General features: G+C 41.4%; 1 protein-coding gene across 1 annotated transcript in view; it reads left to right on the forward strand.

Moving 5' to 3' along the window:
• Positions 1 to 15,004: 15,004 nt before the first annotated feature.
• The window catches only part of IPPK (inositol-pentakisphosphate 2-kinase), a 29,911-nt gene continuing 22,161 nt past the window's right edge, over positions 15,005 to 22,754 (forward strand). The window contains exon 1 of the mRNA XM_084531489.1: positions 15,005 to 15,155. Coding sequence (XP_084387615.1) covers positions 15,075 to 15,155 — 81 coding nt within the window. The 5' untranslated portion in view covers positions 15,005 to 15,074. The remainder of the gene's footprint in view (positions 15,156 to 22,754) is intronic.

Raw genomic sequence — 22,754 nt, forward strand, 5'->3', positions numbered from 1 at the left:
AAACATTTGTTGAATATATGCATGGCTTCAACAGTTCTACTGTCTTCATCATGATTTAATTACTGATGTACCTAAAAACATTACACTTTAATTACTAATGTACATTAAAAGGTCATTGTGTTTTGCATAGCTGGTTTCTTACCTATTTTAACCACTAATTATTCCTTTCACGTTATTAACTTTCTTCAGATTTTGTTGCTTAATAATAATGCATGTATGGTTTTTCCATTTCGCATTTTTTTCTCTTCATTTGTATGGTAAGAGGTCCAGAACTCTGATCTCATCTTCATTTCTGCAGTACTTGCTATCAGTGCATCAAATCCATGGTCATGAACTGGGCTTTGTGTGGTTCCTCCAGGTTCGAGCTGATGCATGTTGACGTGGTGTAATGGGAAGATGTGTATTTTGGGGTTGGTAGAGGCATTCTAGTTCTTGATTAGTAATGTTGACACCTTCTACTGTCACATTTACTTCTTATTAAAAGTATTTTCTCTTGTGACACCAGAATTGCTGTTGATAGCTTTTATTCTGTGAATAACAGGCTCATCGCTTTCACCGTTGTCTTTCAAAGGATTAAACCTGTTCCAGCATTAACAAGTGATATTTGCTTTCTAGTATGAAGTCATCTCAAATTTTCTACTGAGAAGTAAACTGACAAGGGGAATTTGTAAATTTGGTAACTTCTTGAGGGAGCAATATATTTTAGTCACATTTTCTTTATTATTAAATGTATTTATAAAACGCTTCCATAGATGTTCATCTGCTTGGGAGGATTGCCGTGCACTGAGGTTTGGCTGCCCTTTGCAATCAGACTATACATAGATCTCGAGCGCATCAGGTAGCAATAAGAATTCAAATTACATTGTGATTCGTGACAAGCTTGGTTTTTATCACTAATTTAAACTATTGGACCCAAGATTATTGATGGTAATATTTGTATAGCCTCATTAGCAGAAGTTACGTGGTATCAGTTGTTTTCCCTAGGGGTTCTTCAAAATCTAAGTACTGTGAAAGATAAATGTTTAGTCATTTATGTTAAGAGCAAACCAGTCCAGAGTCACTGAAAGACAGAATTGCAAATATATAACCTGATAACATAACTTTGCCATACATAATTCAGTTAGAAGAGAAATTACATCACAGAATTTCTTTAATGTTTCAGACAGACCTCTCAGGCTAAATACATACTAAGCTTAGGGGGAAAAAAAAGGTTGTAATCCTGGAGATCTGCCCAGAATGCAAGTTTGTCTTTGAAACATGTTTTTTGAGGGGGGAAAAAAAATGTATAAACATAAACAGTCTTTGTAGATGCTATGGTGAAGCAGCTTTGAATATTAGCTTTCAAAAGCATAAACCATTAACTTTGTGTAGCTTGGTAGGGAGCTTTCCTGACTCCAGTCTGACTTTTGGGATGATTGTCTACTACACAGTGGAAGAATGAACAAGCAAGGAAACTAAGTTGAGTTTTACCAGAAAATATTTAACTTGTCGGAAGACAGCCTGGGTTGTTCTGTTAGTTCCAGGTAGTCGGGCAATACTGCACAGAAGCAGGTTCGTTATATCCTCAAACAACTAAACCTCAGTCTCTGTGGTGTGCCAGCACTGAGCACTCTTCCCTCCTGCCAGTAAGGAGGAAAGGGACTTGCCAATTATTTATAAATTCTTACAAATATTCATGAATACTTAGAAATTATTTGTTATTGCAAGACTTCAGCTTTACTTTGTATGCTAAATATGGGTAAGTAAAATACTGAGTACTCTCACTGTACATCATTTTTGTACGCATTTTAGTAAGCTTTATATCAATATGAAATGAACATGCAAGCTATGCTTCGCACCACTCCTCTGCATGTTACTTGTACAGCATCACTAGCATCAAAGCAAGGTTGTGTGAATGCTTCTGTTGCAAATGTGTGCCCCGAGGGTTAGATTTGCAAAAAAAGGCATCTGTAAGAGTGAAGAAGTATAAAATTTGTATTGGCTTACACTTTTTGATATTCTTCAAACAGATTGCAGCAGCAACCTTCAACTTTTTTTACTCTGTGAGTTAGGGTTATCCTGGGGTTTGGAGGCAGACAGCGTATTTCAAAGCTGCAGAAGTATAAATGAGAATGGAACTGTTCGAAGATGTACAATGCAATAAAATCTCATTTAGTGCTCAAAATAATGTGTTACTGATCTGGCTTCTTTCTTCTGGGGATATGGTGCTTTTCTTAGGGGGTACCAGAGGTTATCACGTGCATTTCTCACTTCACTGCATGTTGAAGGTGGTTGCAAGGGTTTGGTCAAAGTTTTTTTTCTAGTATTCTGGGGGGGGGGGGGGAGGTACAAATGGAGAGGGACATCATATCCTTTTTGCCCCAGAATGAAATGGGCTGACCCTATAACCAAAGGCATTGAATAGACCTCAGTCAACAGTAATTAAGCACATTCAATGGTGATTAAATATGTACTTGGACTTAGTAGTGCTGGACATTTAATGTGGAATAAAGAATTTTGATGGAATTTTTTAAAACACGTTCTTAAACCACATTTATGGAGTATTTTTGAATAACCAGTATTTTCACAAAATTTTGGCTAGTATCTGCCAGTCTTCATATTTTGTTGATGACTCATTGCTGCACATCGAGAGAAAGCTTCTTCTTTCATAGAAATCAATATGATCGCTCCCATATTTAACACAAAGTATTTTGGCTGTGGCCTAACTGAATGTTTCACGCATTTGCGGTGTTTAACTGAGGCCTGTGTATGAGCTTCAGGGAGCTGTCTTTAATTTCTAAAGCATCAATCGAAGATGTAATTGAAGCTGAAGCCTGCAAGTCACTTGAGCAAGGAAGATAATCTGTTTAAGCTTTGTCACAATCGTATGTTTTTACAATCTCAGTTGTTTATTCAGGAAAAGCTGCCTGTATTTTCTAAAATAGGTATTTAGCTGTTTTCCCATAGGCCTTCAACATTCATTCTCTCTAAATGTAATCTAAAATACCGATGACTGAACTCATCATGGAATGAAAACTGGAAGCCTAGAATCAAAAGTTTGAAGTTAAATGCAGCCTATTGATCTGTGATCCAGCGATCCTGTGTATATCTTTCAATTTACCTGACTAGAAATCCTAAGTAAAGCACATACAAGACTTATTTTTTTTCTTCCTTCTTCTGGTGTCTCTGTCCTCTATGTTAAATATATACATATATATATACATATATATATATATATATATTTTTTTTTTTTTTTAAAGTGAAAGTTTCTAACCCTCTATAACAGCAGGAAATGAAAAGAGATTAATGCTGGTTCATTGGCAGGTGCTGTGTCTGGGCAACGACCCTAAGAACTAGAATAGCAAGAGTGCTGCATTAAAAAGGGAAAGTTAATCCAGAGGTGGAGGCATTGGTTTTGTTTGTGTTTTTTTTTTTTTCTAGACTATGGCAGCTCTTTCATTTTCATACCAGACTGGGGAGTGTAACAGCATGCCTCAAGGTTTCTTTTGTATGCTGTTCCTAACTGCTGTAATGCCTTTAAATGACCTGGAAGTTACTCTTAAGGAGTGAGATCTGGTCCTTTATTACTTCACAAGGATCCATAATTGAGAATATTGAGATCTGGTATCAGCTTTGTTAACTAAGTGAGGAGAAACAATGATGGCTTTGAAAAAAGCTGCCCAGTAACTTTAGCCTTCTAGAATCCTGTCTAATAAGCAATACACACTTTTTACTCTACCTTCTGCTAATGTTTTTTTAGAATTTGTGCAGGTTTCTTTACAATAGTCATTTTCTCCCAGGATTACTTCAGAAAATTCAGTCTTCAGAAATATTGAAGATGTGTTTATCTCAAGATTTTCAGTGGGGAGCAATACTGAATGGTTGCTGTTTTTGTAATACATGTCCTGGTGGGGTTCACTGCCTGTAAACTACTTATTTAACATGGCTGTGATGAATTATGTTACTTCCACTGCTTCAAACACCTAACTAAACATATTAAAGCTAGGATTCCTTTTTCAGCAACAGCACCAAAGCCTACATCTGCAGCTATTCTTAGGCTTACCTAAAACCCCCAGGGAAGTTGGAAGCCCTAAAATAGATTCTTTGATTTTATTTTATTTTATTTTTTTAGCATGAAAAAAGTTTGGAATAGAATTGACTCCTCTGAGCCTTATGCTTAATTTCCGACTTTTGAACTCTTTACCCCAGGTATGTTTAAATCTTTGGTTGCCATTTGATGCTTTTGTGTGTACCTTCCCCCCCCCAATCTCAAGTGTTGTTTTCATGTCTGTATTCACAAGGCTGTGGGCTTGCTAGTATTCTTCTTTCCCGTCTTGCTGTGTCACGTCCTTGATGGCTTTTATCATGTCCTAACAACACTTTTCAGTAACTGTTGAATGTTTTCCCTGGGGAATGGTAGGTCTATCATCTACAGAGATTATTATATAGAATGTGTAAGGAGTTCTTTGTGGGCTGGCATCGTTTGTTCTGATAAATGTTTTGCTATGCTGTAAAAAAAAAAAAAAAAATATATATATATATATATACATATATATATATATATATATATAAAAATATATATATATATAATATATATATATATATAAACCTGCATACAAAATCTAAAGGTGTTTGCCCCCTTTAAAGGAAGAGAAAGCAGCACTTGCTTTTAATGATTGTCTTAAACAATCTTTGTTCAGCCTTGATGCTTTGTTACAGAGCTATTGTGTGCACCTTTGTGTCGACTTCTTGGAAGAGGGTCCAAAGAGGGTTCCATGATATTGTATGTAATCCACTTGGTGCCTTTGTGGACATCTCCATATAAAAGGAAGAATAAAGCAGTATATTGATGTTCTTTCACATAATTACATACTCTCCCCATTCATATGATGGGAGCCCTATGGATGTTTTCAGCTAACCGATTCATCAGTAACACTGCTTTTACTGTAGACACAGTGTTGGAAATGATTGCTTTAGGAAACTGGCAGCAGCAGAAGGGTCACTTCTACCAAAATAAAGATTGTATTTTATGCTGGCAGTAATACAGGAGTATGCCTGAAAATCTGAGAGCAAGGAAGGGCAATTAGCATTATATCATGCACTGTGGTCTAAAAGAGCAGCATGGTGTTTGTGGAAGTTTGCTGTCACTTCTCCTTACTCCTAATACGTACGTGGACGTGCCTATCTGTTTGTGGGAATGGTAGAGCAACTTTTTCTATTGATAACTTTCCATATAACTTCTGAGGACTTCCTGCTTTGGAAGACTGTTTTTGGAAGTCTGTTTTTTGTCTATCATGGGGGTAGGAAAGTCAAACCATAGGCAGGAAAAGCAGCTTTTATTTATTTTTTAATAAACATTTAGAATGGAAATGTTCCCTTTATCCATGGTCGCTTGGCTAGAGAAAGAATGGATATTTAATGGATATTTACTGCAACAAAGCAGACTTAAATTAGTCATCAGCTCAGCATAGCTGTGCACTGGAAGGTATTTCCCAGAATATCCATCAATGAGTTTTTTTGGGGAACAGATGAAGCAAATACCTGTCAGCTGGTCCCAGCTAGAGTCAGAGAAAGGGATTCTCCTTCCCCTTTCCTCTGATTTCTCTTGCAGATGTAAATGTTTGGTTTTGCAGGTGATAACCTAGACAAACTACAGACAAAACTTGTTTTAAACTTAACTTCCGCATAAAGTAAGCTGTTATTTTGTTGCCTGTCTGGTTTGGTGTAAAGAATACTGGACTTGAATGGCTGCATTTATAGGTAGAGAATGCCTCTCGAAGCATCTGAAAAGAGGTAGGATGGAGCAAATGGATATAAAAGGTTTGTTTTGGCGTAATTGGAAGAGAAAAGAACAATATCAGTAAAGAGCAGAAGAGAATCGCATCTCAGTAAGGGGTCTTAACTTTCTGCTCTCCGCCTTCTCTACTACCTTAGAAGGAGCTGCTATTCTGCTGATGCTTCAGACCATCACAGGGCAGTAAAAGTGGTGGGTTGTGTGCTCCTAGGTGGCAGCAGGTCCCTGTCCCAAGAGCCATGGCTTAACAGAGATGCAAAGCCTCTTCTTGGAAGCAGGGAAGCACCTAAATTGCTTGTCCTGAAGAGCGATTCTTTGGTTCATCTTTGCTGTGTCATGGGGATAGATTGAATGAGCAGAATTGAATGAAACAATCCTGTTTTATGGATTGAACAGGCACTGAAATGGGGAAGACATTTGACAGCAGGTTTATTAAGCCATTTTCCGTGAAAGCTCTGGAAACGCCTGTTCTTCTAATAGTAACTTAGGTGCTACTGTTCAAGCAATGATCCTTGGAATATTCTTCAATTTGATCTCTGGCTTAGATTTCTGTATTGTATTAGACTATTCCATATTGAATTATGAAGAACATGCTTTGGGAGATAATGAAGGACAACGGTCACAAAGGGAAGGATGGAAAACGATTCACAATTTCTTCTTCCATTAAAGCAAGCCTTTATTTTGCTATGCACGTCATTTACTGTAATGTATTTGTATTCTGATTTATTAAATGTGCCAGGAATTCTATATTCAGAAAAATAACTAAAAGCCACAGCATGCTTTCGCAAATACAGTATTGCAAGTAGAATACTCCAGCAGAAGTAAAAATGTTCATATCTCACTGGTCATTAAGTAAGCCATCTTTGTGAGATGAAGCATCACTTCTAAAATCCATTGTTAGGAAAGTGATGGCATGTAAGCAGAAATATTTGGCATTTGGTTGGAACGTGGGGTTGTCCCTCTGGAAAAGGATGCCCTACAGAAAGAGTTAAATGTGGCAAAATGATGCTCAGAGAGGGGCAGTGGGTATAGAGACGGGAGTAAAACTGACCAGGAGGTTCAGACTCTTCTCTAAATTCAGCAGGGCCCTTGGGAAATGTTCACAAACTGAATACTGGGTGTGTGATTTGAGGGAAAGCTAGAAGCTGAGAGGGCAAGATCATACCTTTGTCCTCTGCCTTTGGTCTTTGAGGGGTCCTTGTATGAGGATATTCCACTAAAACATTGTTAAACCTCTCTGAGATGCTGCGATGTCCAAGAGGGTTAACGTACACACAGCTCCTATGGCTACACAGAGCACAGGTAAGTGCTGGTTATGCTGTGTTGTTATTTTATCTATTTTTTTTCCCTTGAATAATTGCTTGAGTCGCTTGTGGTGGCTGTATTTTGGCAGGTAATACAGGTTATTCCTGAAATCGTATTTTTTTTTCCCCACTGGATCAATATGGATCTAGTCTCTTGAAAAATCTCCTGTAAAGCCTCTTTATACAACTCTATCTAATTATTGCAGTGCCCTTGATAAAGAGTTAGCCATGGTATGGCTTTTCACACCATAATTAATGGTCTTCTAGGACTAATCTCTGAAATGCAATTTGCGTGCGAAAATAACAGTTCAGGCTTATGGGCTTTGATATTCTGTGCATTCCTTGTTCTCTTTTATTTGCTTCTGTTTCCTTTTCTTGCAGTTTAAGTGCATCTTCATAAGTACCATCTGCTTGCTCGTTCCTATTGAAGTTTGTTTCTGTCTACTTTTAACCTCTTCCTATGCATCTCTGTCTGAGCTCTCCCATCTGAGCACAGACATTAAAATAGCACGGCCTGACTTTCTGAAGTGTTCAGTGAATGCAAAGCCTTCTGCTTTGGATGGGACCTGGAACCGATCAGTCCTTTGAAAATGAGATCAGTCCTGTTTAAAGGAGGTATGGAGCTGTGATGCTGAGGTAAGGTAAGTAACTTTAGTGACCCGTGTACTTTAAAATCCTTCCTGCAATCAGGATAATGAACTAATGGTAGACATCAAAGCTTTAACTTCAGCAAAATTAAATGATTCATTTGGAAATACTATTAACTTTAGACCAGTTGGGACCAGTGACATAACGTGGCTTGATGAAGAGACCCCAGGAGGATTGGTTCAGTCCTTACGTGTGGCAATCCCCTGGCTCGGCGGTGAGCACGCCTGTGCATAAGACACAGCAGTGTCTTATGTCTTAAGGCCCCAATGTGGCTGCTCACAGCTGCACCTCGTCAGCCTCATCTGTAGATCCAAGGTCACTGAGAAGCACGAGGGCTGGGAAGGGCTTATAGGGGAGATGGGATGTCTGAGGAGTGCGTGCAGCTCATATGGCTGGTTTTTAATGGATTTTGTAAGAAAACTGGGACTGAAGTCGGTCATTCAGAAATTATCTCATTTCAACATTAAAATTATGTGCATACCTTAGCAGAAGCTTAAATTTTAATACAATTGAGACTAAAAAGGCAGCAAAAGATGTATCCTTAGCTTCATGGTGGTGAAGTTATCCTGTGCTAGTTGCTGCTGTCCTATGATTTTTTCAGTGTACAGACTTCTTAATAAAAAGTGCTGTTACATCTAACCTTCAATGAGATAAATCGGAATATTCTTTTTCTCAGTTTTTGAAATTAACTTAACAGCAGCAAAGGTCTCTATCAAGCACTTGTCTGAAGCAAGTAGTCCCATGGAAGATCTGATCAGGACCATCACGATATTCCAGCAAAATCCCAAGACACACAGCAGAACTAAATAAAGGGAGGTGTTGAGCAATCTCACCTTCAGACTTTGTCTACAAGTAAACAGGAGGTAGAAAGCAGACCCAGAGCTTCTCCTTTTAATTGATCATCTGAGATGTCCCCAGCCATATGAGGAGTGTGGGCAGATTTTTTTTTTTGCTGCTGCTCTGTTACACAGTGCAACAACAACAACAACAAAAGGTGACTTTGAGGCATGGGAGGTACAAGGGGGAGGAGTGCTAGGCTTTGTGTAGGCACCTGGCTGTATCACCCCGAACCAGCAGATGAGGCTGTTTCCCATTGCTTTTTGCAATCCTGCAAAACCCTAGAAAAGCAGTTGAACAAAATATTGATAATTGAGTCCTTACGGAAGAACGATTGGAATCTTTCATTTTTATTGGCAGTGCTGCTTTTCTTCCTCCACAACCAGAAGTACCGGAGGTCAAGTGAATGGCTCCTACTTCCTTGTTGCTGTGCAGAGTAAGAAATTGGAAATATGTTTGATAAACACGAGCGGTTACTGTACCACCTTGTGAGCAGTGCTTCTGAGGCTGGCCTGGCTGCTACTGACGGATTTCCTTACTGCTCCTGGGGTCTCATGAATCAAGTAACAGGATTTTTTTCTTAGTTTTTGTTACTTTGCTTGCTTTTGTCAGATTATCTCCTCTTTCCAGATGATTATTTCTGGCTGGAGAACAATTCTCACCACTGAAGTGCTTCTGCTCTGTTTCTTTTTGGCTGGCTAGCAGAATCACTCTAACACTTTACAAGTAACTTTCTGATAGCTGTCAGTATAACTTTCACCAATCTCCCTAGTTAAATTAAAATTAAGTCTACTCTAAATATGCTTTCTTGTCTCTTCTCTGCACTCTTAATGTCTCAAAATGAAATAGCTTCAAAATCAACCACTAAGTGGAAATATTTTTGGAATTTGTACATCCATACTATGTTGACTGGTGCCTTCCAAGGTACCAAGCCTTGCGTGAGAAGGGGCTTCACTGTTCTTTGGGCCTGTTTCTGTTTAAGTGTAAACTTTTTAGAAGATCATATATTTTGGGGTATTCCTTTTCTTGTCACGGTTAGGAAGAGCTCTTAGGTTTGAGAGTATCTTAGGTTTACTTTTTGTCTAGAAACTTGTGGGAAAGATGTGAGATGCACCCTTACTATTCACTTTTGTTCCAAGGGAAATACTTTCATATCCATTGCAGTTCTTATTTTTATTGTTTTACACTTGCTTTTGCCAAGCATTTCATCAGAAAGATTTCCTAATCACTTGATAAATACCCACTTCATTGCACTTAAAGGTAACAATCTACAGTTCTCTTAGCAATTGCTATTTTAAATCAATAAAGCATTTAAGTAGAACGTGCTATCGCTGATACTGTGATAACACAGGTCCAGAACAGGTAGGTCTGGCAATAAAGGGATGGCAGAAGCCTTTTTTTTTCCTGGGGAGGCGGAGCACTGCAAATGGCAGCTCGTGGACTGCCTGAGTGATGTGGCTTGTGCTCCCAAGGCAGGTGATGTGCTCCCTGCTCGTTTTCAGAGCACACCCAGAAATCTGCTCATTCTGTGCTTTCCCCCCTGCTCTTTCCTTGAAATTTCCCCCCCCACACCCCCCCCAAATCACCTCGCTGGGAGGCTCTGCAGTGTGGCCAAAAGTCCAGTTTTATCATCAGCTTAATCAGGTCTAACAAATGGCTAATCCTGCACTCGCCACCACTTTTGGTTGCGTTCCCATTGCTGCTTGATGAGAGCTGGAGGGTTTATGTGGCTGTGTAGTGGCATAGCGGTTTGCTGAATGAATTAAAACATAATAAGAAAAAAGCAATCTGAGACAATCTGACCATTCGTTGGATGAATCATTTGCTCTGCCTTGCCATATGGGTGTAAAAGGACTAAGAACAATGCAAAGAGGGGACAGCAATGTATGTCCAGACTGGGGGGGGCGAAGCATTTGTCTTAGGTGCTGCTGTGTGAATACAGCGATCGCTCCACCAGTCAATAACACTCTGGTACCTGTGAAGCTGAGGCATTGTATTTTGAAGTATTTGGCTGTGTCAGGAGGATTCATCAATAAAAAAACTACATTGTGATCCTTCTGTGCCATCTCTTGGTATTGTCACACAGCTTGGCATTGTGGGGTGCAAGCTGAAATGTAAGGTGGGACCAGTTTATGTCAACGTGTAGTTAATCTTCTGGAGACCTTGTACTTCGTGAACCAGGAGTTCAACCTGGGGAGGTTTTGAGGTTTTTCACAAAAGGGCATAGCTGCACAGTAGTGCTGGAGCTAAAAACTAGGTAAGTCAGTGTATTCCCTTGCCTATTTAAAGATGGTCATACAGGACTTAAACAAAAAAAAAAAAAAAAAAATTAAGATGTCCTTTCCTAACCACTGCCAGGCCCAAGGGCTAAGCACAAGAGGTTGTGCAGGTGATGTCAGCCCATGGGGTGCTGCCCAGGGGCAGTCGCATGTTGCACAAGGATGTCTGATGGGTGCTGATAGTTTGACACACAGCACCTGCCCTAAGAAGTGTTGCTCTGTCACAAAAGCATCAAAAACTCATACTTACGCACAGCTCTGGTAGTTGGCTTTTACCTCTTCTTGTAAGGAACGTTTTGTTTTCCAGTTGCAGGTATGTCACTTCATACCAGGCGAGCCCTAAAAGCTCTTTATCCCTTCATCTTTCCTTCCTTGCCCTCAGGATTAAATGCTGTAAGAGCAGACTGTAAGGAGGTGCTTAGATGGGATTGGTCGTGTTCCATTCTGATTTAATACCTTATCAAAGCTACTAGGGTTTCACCATAATGTTCTGCTTAAAGGCCTCCTGCAGTTTCTAGTTAATCTCCTTCTCCGTTTATTTTCTCTTACTCATCCAAAAAATTCACCATGATGTATATCCATTCCCCTATCCTGGCTCATTTGTAATGTTTTGTTGATGTCTTCTTTTAATTTTTTTCCCCCTCTCAGTGAACACACAGGACTCTTACCCATGGAAAACAGTGTTAGGGATCTTGCCTGTATATAAAAATCTCAACTGTTCTGACAACTCATCTGCATTTTATATACTATATAGAGAAGAAATGAATCTGTGCTCTGGGTCTTTAACTTCATTTCCTCCTTCACCAGCCCCTAGCAATGTAACCTCGCAGTAGTTATGCCTGTTGACTCACAGCTGCAGATACTGCTGGCTGGGTAAGTGTGTGCAAGCTCTTGGTGGTTAACAATGTCTATGTTGTTGACCTTGTCGCCTTTTCTTGCTACATACTTATTCCCAAAGCCATCAACTTCCTTAGTGAGTAAAATAAAATATTTCTTATGGTTGGAAGTACCAGGTATGATTTCTAAATAAATAAATATAAAAACACAACACCAAACACCTCCCACCCATCAAACTACATGTTAGTCACCTTTATTCCCCCCTGCTTTGGGTCAATGCTGCTCAGATTGTGAGATGGTGAAATGACAACTGAAGCATAAGGTTTTCTGGATTTCTGGTGTATGCATGAAATTACGTAGATCAATCATGGCTTCAAGAGATAAATAAGGCATGGAGATTATGCAGCAGCATAATCCAGATAAAAAAGGTAAAGCTTTAGAACTGTAATGAGGTGTAAGTTCCATCAGTATGCGCCATTATGGATGGCTTGAGTGTAATATAAAACTGTCAGGTAACCTTCATTAAACATAATTGCATCTTTTGAATTAATTTTAATTTAAGAAAAAGAATTTTAGTGTTACGTTTATTCAACTTCCTTGGACTTTGTCTGGAATTTTTGATTTTTAAATAATTTCTTCAGGCAGATGTTTCTTGGTCACAGGATAGGATCTTCTGTGTCATGTTTATCCCTTTTCAAAAATAACAGAATAATCTTTTTACAGAATTCTTTCTTTTTGGTGACCTGCAGAACCAAGATGCAACTTACAACAAAAATCCTTCTCATAAGCTTACAAGACATTTATGTTATTGGCATCTGACTTTATTATGAGTCTCAGTAATGCTGTTTTCCCTGATACCTGGATTTAATGAACTTTGCTTAGCCATCAGAATATTAATGCAAAACACTTGCCTGCTGTTGTTTTAGCCTCAGACTAAATAAGACCATTTTTAACTATTTAATTCTTATTCCTTGGTAAATTGACAAGGTATATAAAAGACTGCATGTGTGCGAGTCCCACGCTGGTAATTCTGTGGCATGACTGGGGAAAGGACGTGACAAAAGCTGAGAGCCGAAGTCTGCTGGTGGGAGAGAAGTCATGTTGTGGTGGGCTGAGAAAGATCTGTGTACCGGGGATAATCCAGGAGAGCTGAGATCAATAAACTAAAGATGTGAAGTTGGTGGTTAGTTCCATAGTTTAAACCAAATTTAAACAAAAACATACCACTACAAGCATGGGATGATAGACAATAAACTGGGAAGAAAATTTACATTAGCTAACGTATTGTTTGCCTTTACATAAAGAGGCAGGAAGGCTGTCTTCTCCTAGCTGCAAATGTTTGACTAGCTTTACATGATAGTATTTTATTAGCTTATAAGAATGTCGTATGATCAGTGTTCTTGTATTTTATTTTGTAGGAAAGTCTTTTATTTATCTTGCATTGAGACTATTTGCACATGAGACTATTTGCACATTTGACTATTTGCACAGTGACCTCAATATACTCAGTATACTGAGGTCACTGATTTAAAGGCTGTATTTAAGGTTAGTGTTTTTTGTATCCCTGACAGTGTAGAGACCTAGGAAAGAAGAACTGTGACACACAGCTCAAGAGAGCCACCTGGTACAGTTGTAGAATCCGGAAAATGGAAATGTATTCTTAAGCCTGTGGTGTTCTCCTGATGCTTTCAAACACCATCAAAAAGAAAAAGGTGAGGGGATTAAGGGAAGCTGCAGAACTGGAGGTATGATTACCCTACACAATCCTGATGCAGTTTTAACATAGCTTATTTACATACTAAAATACCACAAGCACCTGATTATCTACTGAGATCCTCAGATGGATTTTGAAGCTCACTGAGCTCTGTGCTAGTCCCCAAGGTAGCTAATTAAGACTAATCCAGGTATGTCTACACAAGCTGTACTTATACCGCAAGACTATGCTGGAGGAATTCCAGTTAAGTAACACTTTAACATCATTAACAGCACAGAAGCCTAAGATACTTAAGTTTGTGTGTGTTGTAGATAGTATCTAAAATAAGTAACACTTAAAAGCTGATAACGTAGAGAGAAATATGTTATTGAATTTTTGTCCCTCTAATTTCAAAGTTTCACCAATGAATTTTCAGAACCCCCCTGCAATGTAGCAAAGTGGTAATTGTGTGCCATGAGATGTGGGAGGAAGAGGTGAAGTCACTTTCTGGAGACAGTGATTGCATTAAAGCTTACGTGTTTTCTGGTTTTTGTTTTGTTTTACTGTTTTTTTTTTTTTTTTCACCCTTGCACTCAACTTCTACTTTATTTTTCTGTGTAGCCGTGTACTTTTTAGAGGTATGAAAACTTTAAAGAAATTCTAGTATTACAAGTTGATTCAATTAAGACAAATTACTTCTGCCACTACAAGTCAACATATTTGTCTTTATTCATGTAAACCTATTAAGTGTTCATATCCTATGTCTCTGATGTACATTAATTGTGGAATAATGCTTCCACTGAAAGTTTTGTATGTAACCTTGAATGAAATTCTTCTACCACGTTTGGATAAGATGGGATAACACTTTTTTTTCTCTTTTTTTTTTTATGTATCTGTTTGTTATTACACAACATAATGGAACTTAGCAAACATGCAAGGTGACAAACATACTTTAAACATTCCTCCTGTGACGTTATTTTGGTCTTTATTAAATGGCCAAAGGAATCAGGTATTCACATTTCCTTTTTCATACAAGTCTATAGCATATTGTTAAATAAAAGGACAAGTGCATATCAATCCACATTTTTGGCAAAAATGAAGCATGTATTCTTTAGACTCCATTTATTTTTCAAGAATCTAGTTGAAATTAGGTTATAAATTATTTAAGTGACAGCACAACACAAAAAATCAAGGACTTTTGGCAGATTTTTGAAGGTTTTATTTTCAGCCTTCTGTTCATCTTTTTTTTTTTTTAATAAAAAAGAAAAGCATAATCTTCTTTGCTTTAACTTCTTAAAGACTGTGTAAATCGTAGTTGGGCGCTACTCAAATAGCGTGTTTGTTATACGAGGGCATCAGAAGGTAACACCTGCTTGCAAGGTTACTGTTATGGAGTACCTTCCTCAGGAAGAAAGAAAAGGGAAAAACTGTAAGCTGTTAGAGGTAAATTTTAAATGGCAATTGAAGTTTTGTTCTTTGTAGTCAAACCCGGGGGGGGACAACACTGAGGGAGCAACGGAGGCTGTGGGCGGGCTCGGGGGCGCTGAGGCGGCCGGCCCGAAGATGGCGGCGGGGCGGGGCGGTGGCGGGCGGCCCTTCCCGCGCGGCGGGCGGCGCGCAGCCGCCATGGTGGCGGCGTGAGGGCGGCGGGCCGGCGGCAGGCACCGTCCCCGCGGGGCGCGGCGGGGCGGCCCGGGCCGGGCATGGAAGTGGAGAAGATGGACGAGAATGAATGGAAGTACCACGGGGAGGGCAACCAGAGCCTCGTCGTCTCGCACTGCCAGGTGCGGCCCTTGCGCGGCGGGGCCCGAGCGCCCCTCCCCCGCCGCCGGGCCCCGCGTGAGGGGAGGGAAGGGGGGGGCGGGCCGGGCCTTTCCTTAGCCGGGGCAGCGGTGGCAGCGTGGAGACGGCTGGGGGGACGCGCTGGCAGTTACCCGCCTGTCGTGTCGCGATATGGGCGCGACAGAAGGCAGCCCCGGCAGGGACCGCGCTCCCCTGGGCGTCCGCGGGGTCTGGCGCCCTCGGGGGGGGGGGGGAAGGGGAACGGGTCCCGCCGGCCCCGTGCCTCCGCGCACCTTTTTTTTTTGTTTTTCTTCTCCGTTTTTCTCCGTAAAGAAACAAACGGAGCCGGGCCCGTTTGCCGGCAGCATCGTGAGGCGAAGCGGAGGCTGCCCACGGCGCTGCTGTCACCTCACAGCGCCGGGCTCGGCCCCGAGCGGCCCTCGGAGGAGCTGGGGCCGTGCCTGACCTGGCTCGGGGCCGCTTCGGGGCTTCAGGGTTCTGTGACTGAGTCTGAGTGCTGCCACCGCTGTGCCCCAAAATGCCCTTGGTGTTGCATGGATCTAAAGGTTTTAGAGCTAAAAGGCTAAAGGGTGGTATTTATGTAGAAAAAACTACAAGCTGTATGAGCTGAATCCTGAAAACCGTTTATTTTTCTATACGTATGAAAGAACGATCAAAAATACTGTGTTTGTTTGATATATCTTTACTGGGTTTTAAACACACATTGAATGTAAAAGACGTTAACAAACGTCAGCCTGAGGAAAATGCTGGAAGTATCACGGCCTCCTCAAACTCAGGAGGGACATTTCTGTGGCTCTCCTGTCTCTTTATATGAGATACTTTTAAAAGATACTCTGACTACAAGAAAAAAGCACATGATTTTGTTTCCTGTCTAAATTTAAGCTCTGAAAAAGGCAACTCAAAAAAAAAAATGCAGTCACTGAACAATAGGAATCAGAAGGCGTAATGGGTCAGCAGTGATGCAATTGTGATATCTTTGAAGACGTGGAAGATGAGGAAGTCTGCCAGAAACTCGGAGTGCTTGCTGAGTGTGTCAATTCTCCTTTCAACAAGAGGCAAAAACTTTAGGATACAGTGAAAGTAAAGCAGATGTATTTTTTTCCTGTATAGATAGCTGGTGAACTCTTGGAAAATGGGAGTATCTAAAATAGTGTTTAGATGCTGATTGTTGCGCTGTGCCCCTTGCAAACAGGACGTGCTTGCATGATTAATCATCCTGCTTGTGATCCGTTGTCAGTCATTCTCAGGTTTGTGTGAATGAAACAGCAGCATCATTAAGATACTGAATTTTATTTTAACTGTCCTGCCTTCATTCTGTATCTCTTCGGTTCGTGTTTACTGTGTATAAAGGTCAGGGGGAGGGATGGTGATTTGGTTGTGGCAAAGGGGATGTGAATGGGGGCTGAGACAGAAGTGCTGGGATTGCGAGAGGCCAGGGCGGAAGTGTTCGTGTGCTTGGTGTCGCCTTGTTCTCCCTTCTCGTGTGTAGTGGTGCCTCGGAATGAGGGAAGGAAGCTGGTCCCTACCTGCATGGGTCTGAACCTCTCATCCTTGCTTCTTCAGGAGGATCTGAGTGGTTTAAAAATAAAACAACACCAACAGCAACAAAAGCCACAGAAGTCCCCTGTCCTTCTGGAGAGGAGAGCAGAAGCTGGTCTGCCCTTTGTGAACTAAGACCCAGGGAGTTTAGCTTCAGCTCCTGCCCTCTGATCCACTCTCTGAAGCACTGATAACTGGTTCTGTGCAAGCTCATGTTATCAGGTCCCTGGAGTTCAGGCTGGGGTGAGCAGGCAGGCTGGGCACACACTTGTTACTGATTGTGTGGAGCAGAGCTGGCTTGTGGGTGAAGACTAAGAAGAACAAGGCACGCCTCAGTTCGTGGCGCAGGGTCTTTTTAAGGCTATGTTTATTTTTTGGCTTCTCCCATTCCCTGCGTATTTAAGACGTGAATGTAACGCCCCGTTAATCCAAAGTTAGTACAGCACCAAAATTGAAAACGTGGTCACAGGAAAGTCACATGCCCAACAAGCAGCTCCGCTAGTGATGAGCTGATAAGCCCTGGATGCAGCCAACAAGCAGACGTTTTTTCCAGTGCCTTTGGGTGGTGGCCTGTAGGCAGAGGTTGGTCTGACACAGACCCGTGTCCCGTGGAACACGCCGTGCTGTGTGATGTGATGTGCTGTGAAGCACTGCCTGGGGGGCTGGTCCCCGTACCAGCTGCTGACATCGAGGATGCCGCAGTGACACGGCCCCCCGAGTGGTCGGTACAGGGGCAGAGAGTCTGAAATCACTGCAAGTGCATCTCTGTTCCTATTCACCCCGCGAGGAAAAAAAGGATCTTGGGTGGGGCCTGGCCTCGTCAGCGCATCTCGTCTCACAGTGATGGTTTCACAGAGTTACTTTAATTAGTTCTCCAGCATTTAATGATGGAACGCCTGCAAAGGGTTTCCAGTTACGCCGTCACCACTGAAGCTGCTTGCTTGCTTAATGTATATTCCAGCTTCTGTTCTCCTGGCTTTTTGTAGTTCTGATGAATCTAAAATTTTGGCAGATATATGGTATCGTGGGACAAATTTCTCTGGTGGCAAAGCTTTTCCTGTTGTCTTTTAATACAGCTGTGATTAACTTAACCCAAACTGAAACTGAATGATGGTCAAAAAGCCTTTGTCTGTCTTGCAACCTGCCAAAATGCTGCTACCAGGAAACGAACAAGGATAGGCCGCCTGTACCATTGGTGCCAGTGAGAAATAAAACTGGCACTTCCCTTTTGCTTCCTGAGGCCGGTGCTTGATCCATTCAGACTGATCTCTCCCAAGTACACAAAAACTGCAAGTTCATTGAATCAATAATTGCGTAGTCCTTGTCCGTACGTGGCAATGTTGAGTATTTGATTCAATCCTAGTAGCCTTTGCTTGCCACAATTTACCATCCTTACCAATAACTTCCTTGTCACAATTCACCATCCGGTGAATCCTCTGGTTACTTGTTGTAGCTGTGTTCTCAGAGATGCCTGAAGTGCTGTGGTACAGATACAGTTTTAAATAAAAAAAAAAAAAAAAAAAGAAAAGCAGCTGAACACAATCACAGACCGCTAGGCAGTTTATAAAAGATGCTTTGTATTCTCTGCATTTTATTGGAATGTTGCTCCTTCTGTATCAAATTTGGCTTCTGATTTAAAGACGGAGCTTGACCGTTCTTTACCTCCTTTGCTCTGCTCTCGAGCAGCAGGGAGGGTTCTGAGGAACTGTGGTAGGACAGTTACCTCCTAGTAAGCTGCTGCCTTCTGCTGAGGTAGAGGTAGCTGGTTTTTCAGAAGTAAGCTGGAAATCCTCATTTGTAGTTCTGCCTTTTAATCAGTTGTTTCCTCTTACAGAGACACTAAAGCTTCTTTTCATAAAGGCTTCAGGAAATTGTTGTTCTTATAAAGTAGCGTAAGTGACGCTAGAAATAAGGACTTGTATTTCCTTTGAATGTTGAAATGCTGCTTGAAACATATTTGAAGTTTTTGCTTCATGTATCTATGTTCCTCCTGTGCTTCGCTGCAGTTGACTTTTTTTTTAATGCTGGGATATGATGGCAATCTAATGCTTCCTTTTAAAATACGTCTGAACATTAAGCTTACATTTCAGGATGACTACTTGGAGGTGATAAAATAAAACAATAAAAGGGGAGGCTTTTTCCCAGTAAGTTTTGCATTCAGTAAGATAGTCCAAAGGAACCTTGATGTGTGTTTGCAGAAGGTTGCGGTGTGTGTCTGCAGGTGCCTTTATTGTTAGTAATAATCTGTTTCTCGTCTCGGAGTGCTAGCAGCTCTGACAGATATCTTCGGGGTTTGGTAAGGGACTTAGTTTGTTAGTAAATATGTAAACCATCCCCAGAGCATATGGGAGCTTACTAAATAGAAAAAGGAGATGACAGATGGAGAAGGTAAATGAAGCAGAGCTGAGGAGGCTGAGGGAGGGAGTCAAGGCAGCTGATCCAACTTGCGTAAGGTTCCTACAGCTGGTGCTTGTAGTAGGCTAATAATACCTGGCTCTTCTCTGAAATATTTTTTAAATCTTCAAGTTATATGGGTAAGGGTGAAGGATATCACAGTGTCATCAGTGCTTCCTTCACAGATACCCTTCCCAGTCCCTGTGCTGGGTTTGTGGGGGCTGCCGGGAGTAGAGGGCTGTCGCATCTGGATGTTCAGTTCTGATTTCACTGCGACTGCCGCTGCCTTACGGTGGTTGTGAAGGATGTGCAGAAGGGCCCTTTCTGCGTATGGGACACTGATCTGGTTTTGTTTCCTATGAAATAAAATGTATTCTCTGTCTGCAGGGGTGCTTTGCATCACATCGGGCTAGGTAATTGTTCCTAGTACTGCTTTGGAAGTATGAAACAGTCTGCCTGGTTGTTTTGCTTGTTTGGGTTAGAGTAGTTAAAACCTGAATCGTAATGGAAAATTTTGTTGTAATGAGCTTACTTTGAGAGAGGGCCATTAAGGAGATTTTATGTTTAGACACAGGAGTTTTTGCTAAGAGAGGGAAAAGTTTATGGGCAGCATTATGAGCTAGATGCAGCTTGGTCTTATTTGGCAAAAAGGGAGTGATGCCGACCATCAGTTGCTGTCTTGTTGAGAGGATCGTCTTGAGGCACTTCTTCAGATGGTCGCATTTTGTGTACGTTCAAGAGCCCGAGTGCCCTGTTTTGTTCTTCCCTTTCATCCCATTGGTTTTCTACGTGGAGTTGGCTGAATCTGTTTTGTTGTCTTGAAAGTAGTGTAAGTAAAGTATTGCCCCCACAATTCCAAGACGTTCCTGAGAAATTCCAGTTCCCTGACTAGGAGCGGGTTTTGTTGTGTTCTGTTTTGTTGTGGTTTTGTCTTAATGTCTGTGGAATAGTGAATTAATACCTGTGAGCGTCTCCACTTCAAGGCACTGAAGAGCAGACTGCTGGCTCTTCTGCTCTGGTTCTTTTTGCTGTTCCTTGCAGGTATAAATATTAGAAATACTCCCCTGCCTTTTGCTGGCCTTATCAGTGGTGGCCTTCTCTGCCTCTCTCACTGATTAAAGAATGGCCGAGTTACTCTGGCTTTGCCTTTTCATGCTAAGAAGTTATCAGAAGCAAGACTCAACTTCCATTCATTGAATTTTATTTTGACTATTAGGAGAGAGACATTTTTGTTAAGACTTGAGCTTAAAAACTTCTGCATCCTTGAGGAGATTCTTCTGAAATTCCAAACCAATGGTCGTTCTTATTTCTGATTGATTTCATGCTCTGGAGGGGTCAAAAAAAATCACCAAAGCTACACAATATAACATAGGGAGGAGTTTTGCATCTGTTTCTGTAGAATTTTCTGAGGAAAGAAAAGCTTTCATGTGATGAAGTTGGACCAAGATTCCAGCATAAACTTTAATGGGAGTTAAGGACCAGTAAAACCTCTTCTGTTGTGTCGTGTCCCCTGTTACAGGGCATTTCTTTGGCCTTGTTTCTCTGGCATCGTGTTCTTTCGGGGGTACGTGTATCTAAGCATAGACTGTCTAGCAACCCCCCCACCCCCAAGTGCATTCCTTTTGCCTATTAAGAAAAAGGACAAGAAAACAGATTTATGACTAAATGTAATGCATTCCTTTGTTCCTTCTTTCCTAGTTGTAATTACTTGAAAAACTATTTATGTATTTATTTACTGTGAGTGAGCAAAGGAGCTTGTGCCCAAGTTTACCGAAGCAAGCAGCTACAGAATCCAGCTGAAAAGCCAAGTATGTGATTGAGGTGTGTCATCAGTGGAGAAGAAAAGAAGAGATGTGTGCCGTGCTGTAAACAACAATTAAGTTTTTAGGAATAGGAGGCAATTACTAGTTTGAGTTGAGTGGCACTTGAACCTGTGAAACTGTACGTTCCTTGTGTTAACCTTGTTTAACTAGTACTTAGATATGCGTCTATAATCACTGCACAAAAGGAAGACGGTTTTGTATTTGCTTCTGATCCTTTGGCTAAGTGGGTGTAACTGTGGCTGTTGATACCATCACTGGCTGGACCAACTCTGCCTGAGTGCAGTCTACAGAGCTTTTTATTATAAAAGAATCAGAAGTTGGAAAGACTTTAAATTCACAAATGAGCAGTGGATTAGCTGCAAAGCTTTTTTTTTTTTTTTTTTTTTTGACCCAAACCAGCTGCTTGAGTCAATGTCTGTTACAGAATTTTGATTTCATATTGTACCAGACTACTAAGTTTACTTTGTCCTTACCAGGTTTCTGCACCAAGGAGATGCTCTGAGTGCAGTGCAGTTTAGCAGTGTATTTCCTAAGGTGAAGGGGAAGGTGACGCGAGGCAGGGGAAGTGAATGAAGAGAGCAGAAAGAACAGAAAAGCAGAAATACCCTTCAGAACTCGTCTTACAACATTAGTGCCTCAGACGGTTCTGTAGATGCAGATGTGAAAACGTCTTGTGTGTGTGGCATGAGACACCGGCTGTAGCAGCAACGTCCCTTTTCCCTTTTATTTTAACTGTTTTGACTTCTAATTGCTTCCTCATCCCTGTAAATGTTCTCCTGAAACTCCTTGCTCCCCCTGCTCACCGAAGCTGCCAGGTGCCTGGCTGTACCCGCCGGTGCTGGAGGTGTTGCTGCTGACTGCAGGTTTGGAGCAGTGTGGAGGAAGGAAGCTCAGCACACGTTTTCATGTTCCTGTTTGTAGAACTCACCTGTTGGACAGAGCCATGAGGTATTTGATGCCCTGTTAGATGTTAAGGACTATTTTTTCCTAACAGTTAGGGTGTCAGGCCATGTACAGCGTTACCCAGCTGCAGCGTGCCCGAGGGTGGCCACCAAGAGGTGATCGGTGCTGCTCGCTCTGCTGCACGGAGCGAGTCCTGGGATGGTGTTTGCTCCCAAGTAATGGCTTAAAATGCTGAATGGGGTCAAGCCAAGTGGCAGAAAATCTTTATTCATGCGAAGAGATCAGATTGTTCTTAGGGGGCTCCTGCGCCAAATAGAAGAACATTGTTCCAATTTCTGAATGCTTCCTTGCGCTTTGTGTGAGCGATTGCTAAACTTCCTCCATAGTGGCAGGAAACGTAGCTTTCCTCACTTTGTTCTGTGTGATCTTATCCGCATTCTTATACAGAACAAAACCGAGTTGGAAACCTGCGCTTCTATACAATATTACTGTGTGTGCTGCCCTCAAAAGCTATGGAGTTTTCCAGTTTTTAGTTTGTGTTCATCTCTTGTGTCCCACAGCAGTACCCTGTAGAGGAGACCTTTAAAATGTCATCTGTTGAGTATCATAAAGATAAGCTTTGACTGGAATTCCTAGGCAGTGCGGAGGACGCATTTTTACTGGGTTTTATTAGTTCTCAGAGGAAGGAGCGCTCCTCTGTGCAGCTGTCTGCTCTGAGATGTGACAGTGACACCTCTTTGGCCATCTGCTTCCCTCCCGTGGTGGATTCTTTGCACAGAAAACCATTGTTCTCTGTTTAAATCCCTCAACCTAAAGTTAGAATCGAAGGGGTTGTGGAATATGAGTTTGGAATAGAAAATGTCAGGATAATTTAGCTAGCATATGAACTGCATGCAGTTCAACTGTTCTACTGCAGAAATA

The sequence above is a fragment of the Aythya ferina genome (genome assembly GCF_964211825.1).
Source record: "Aythya ferina genome assembly, chromosome: 10".
In the NCBI taxonomy this organism is placed as follows: Eukaryota; Metazoa; Chordata; class Aves; order Anseriformes; family Anatidae; genus Aythya; species Aythya ferina.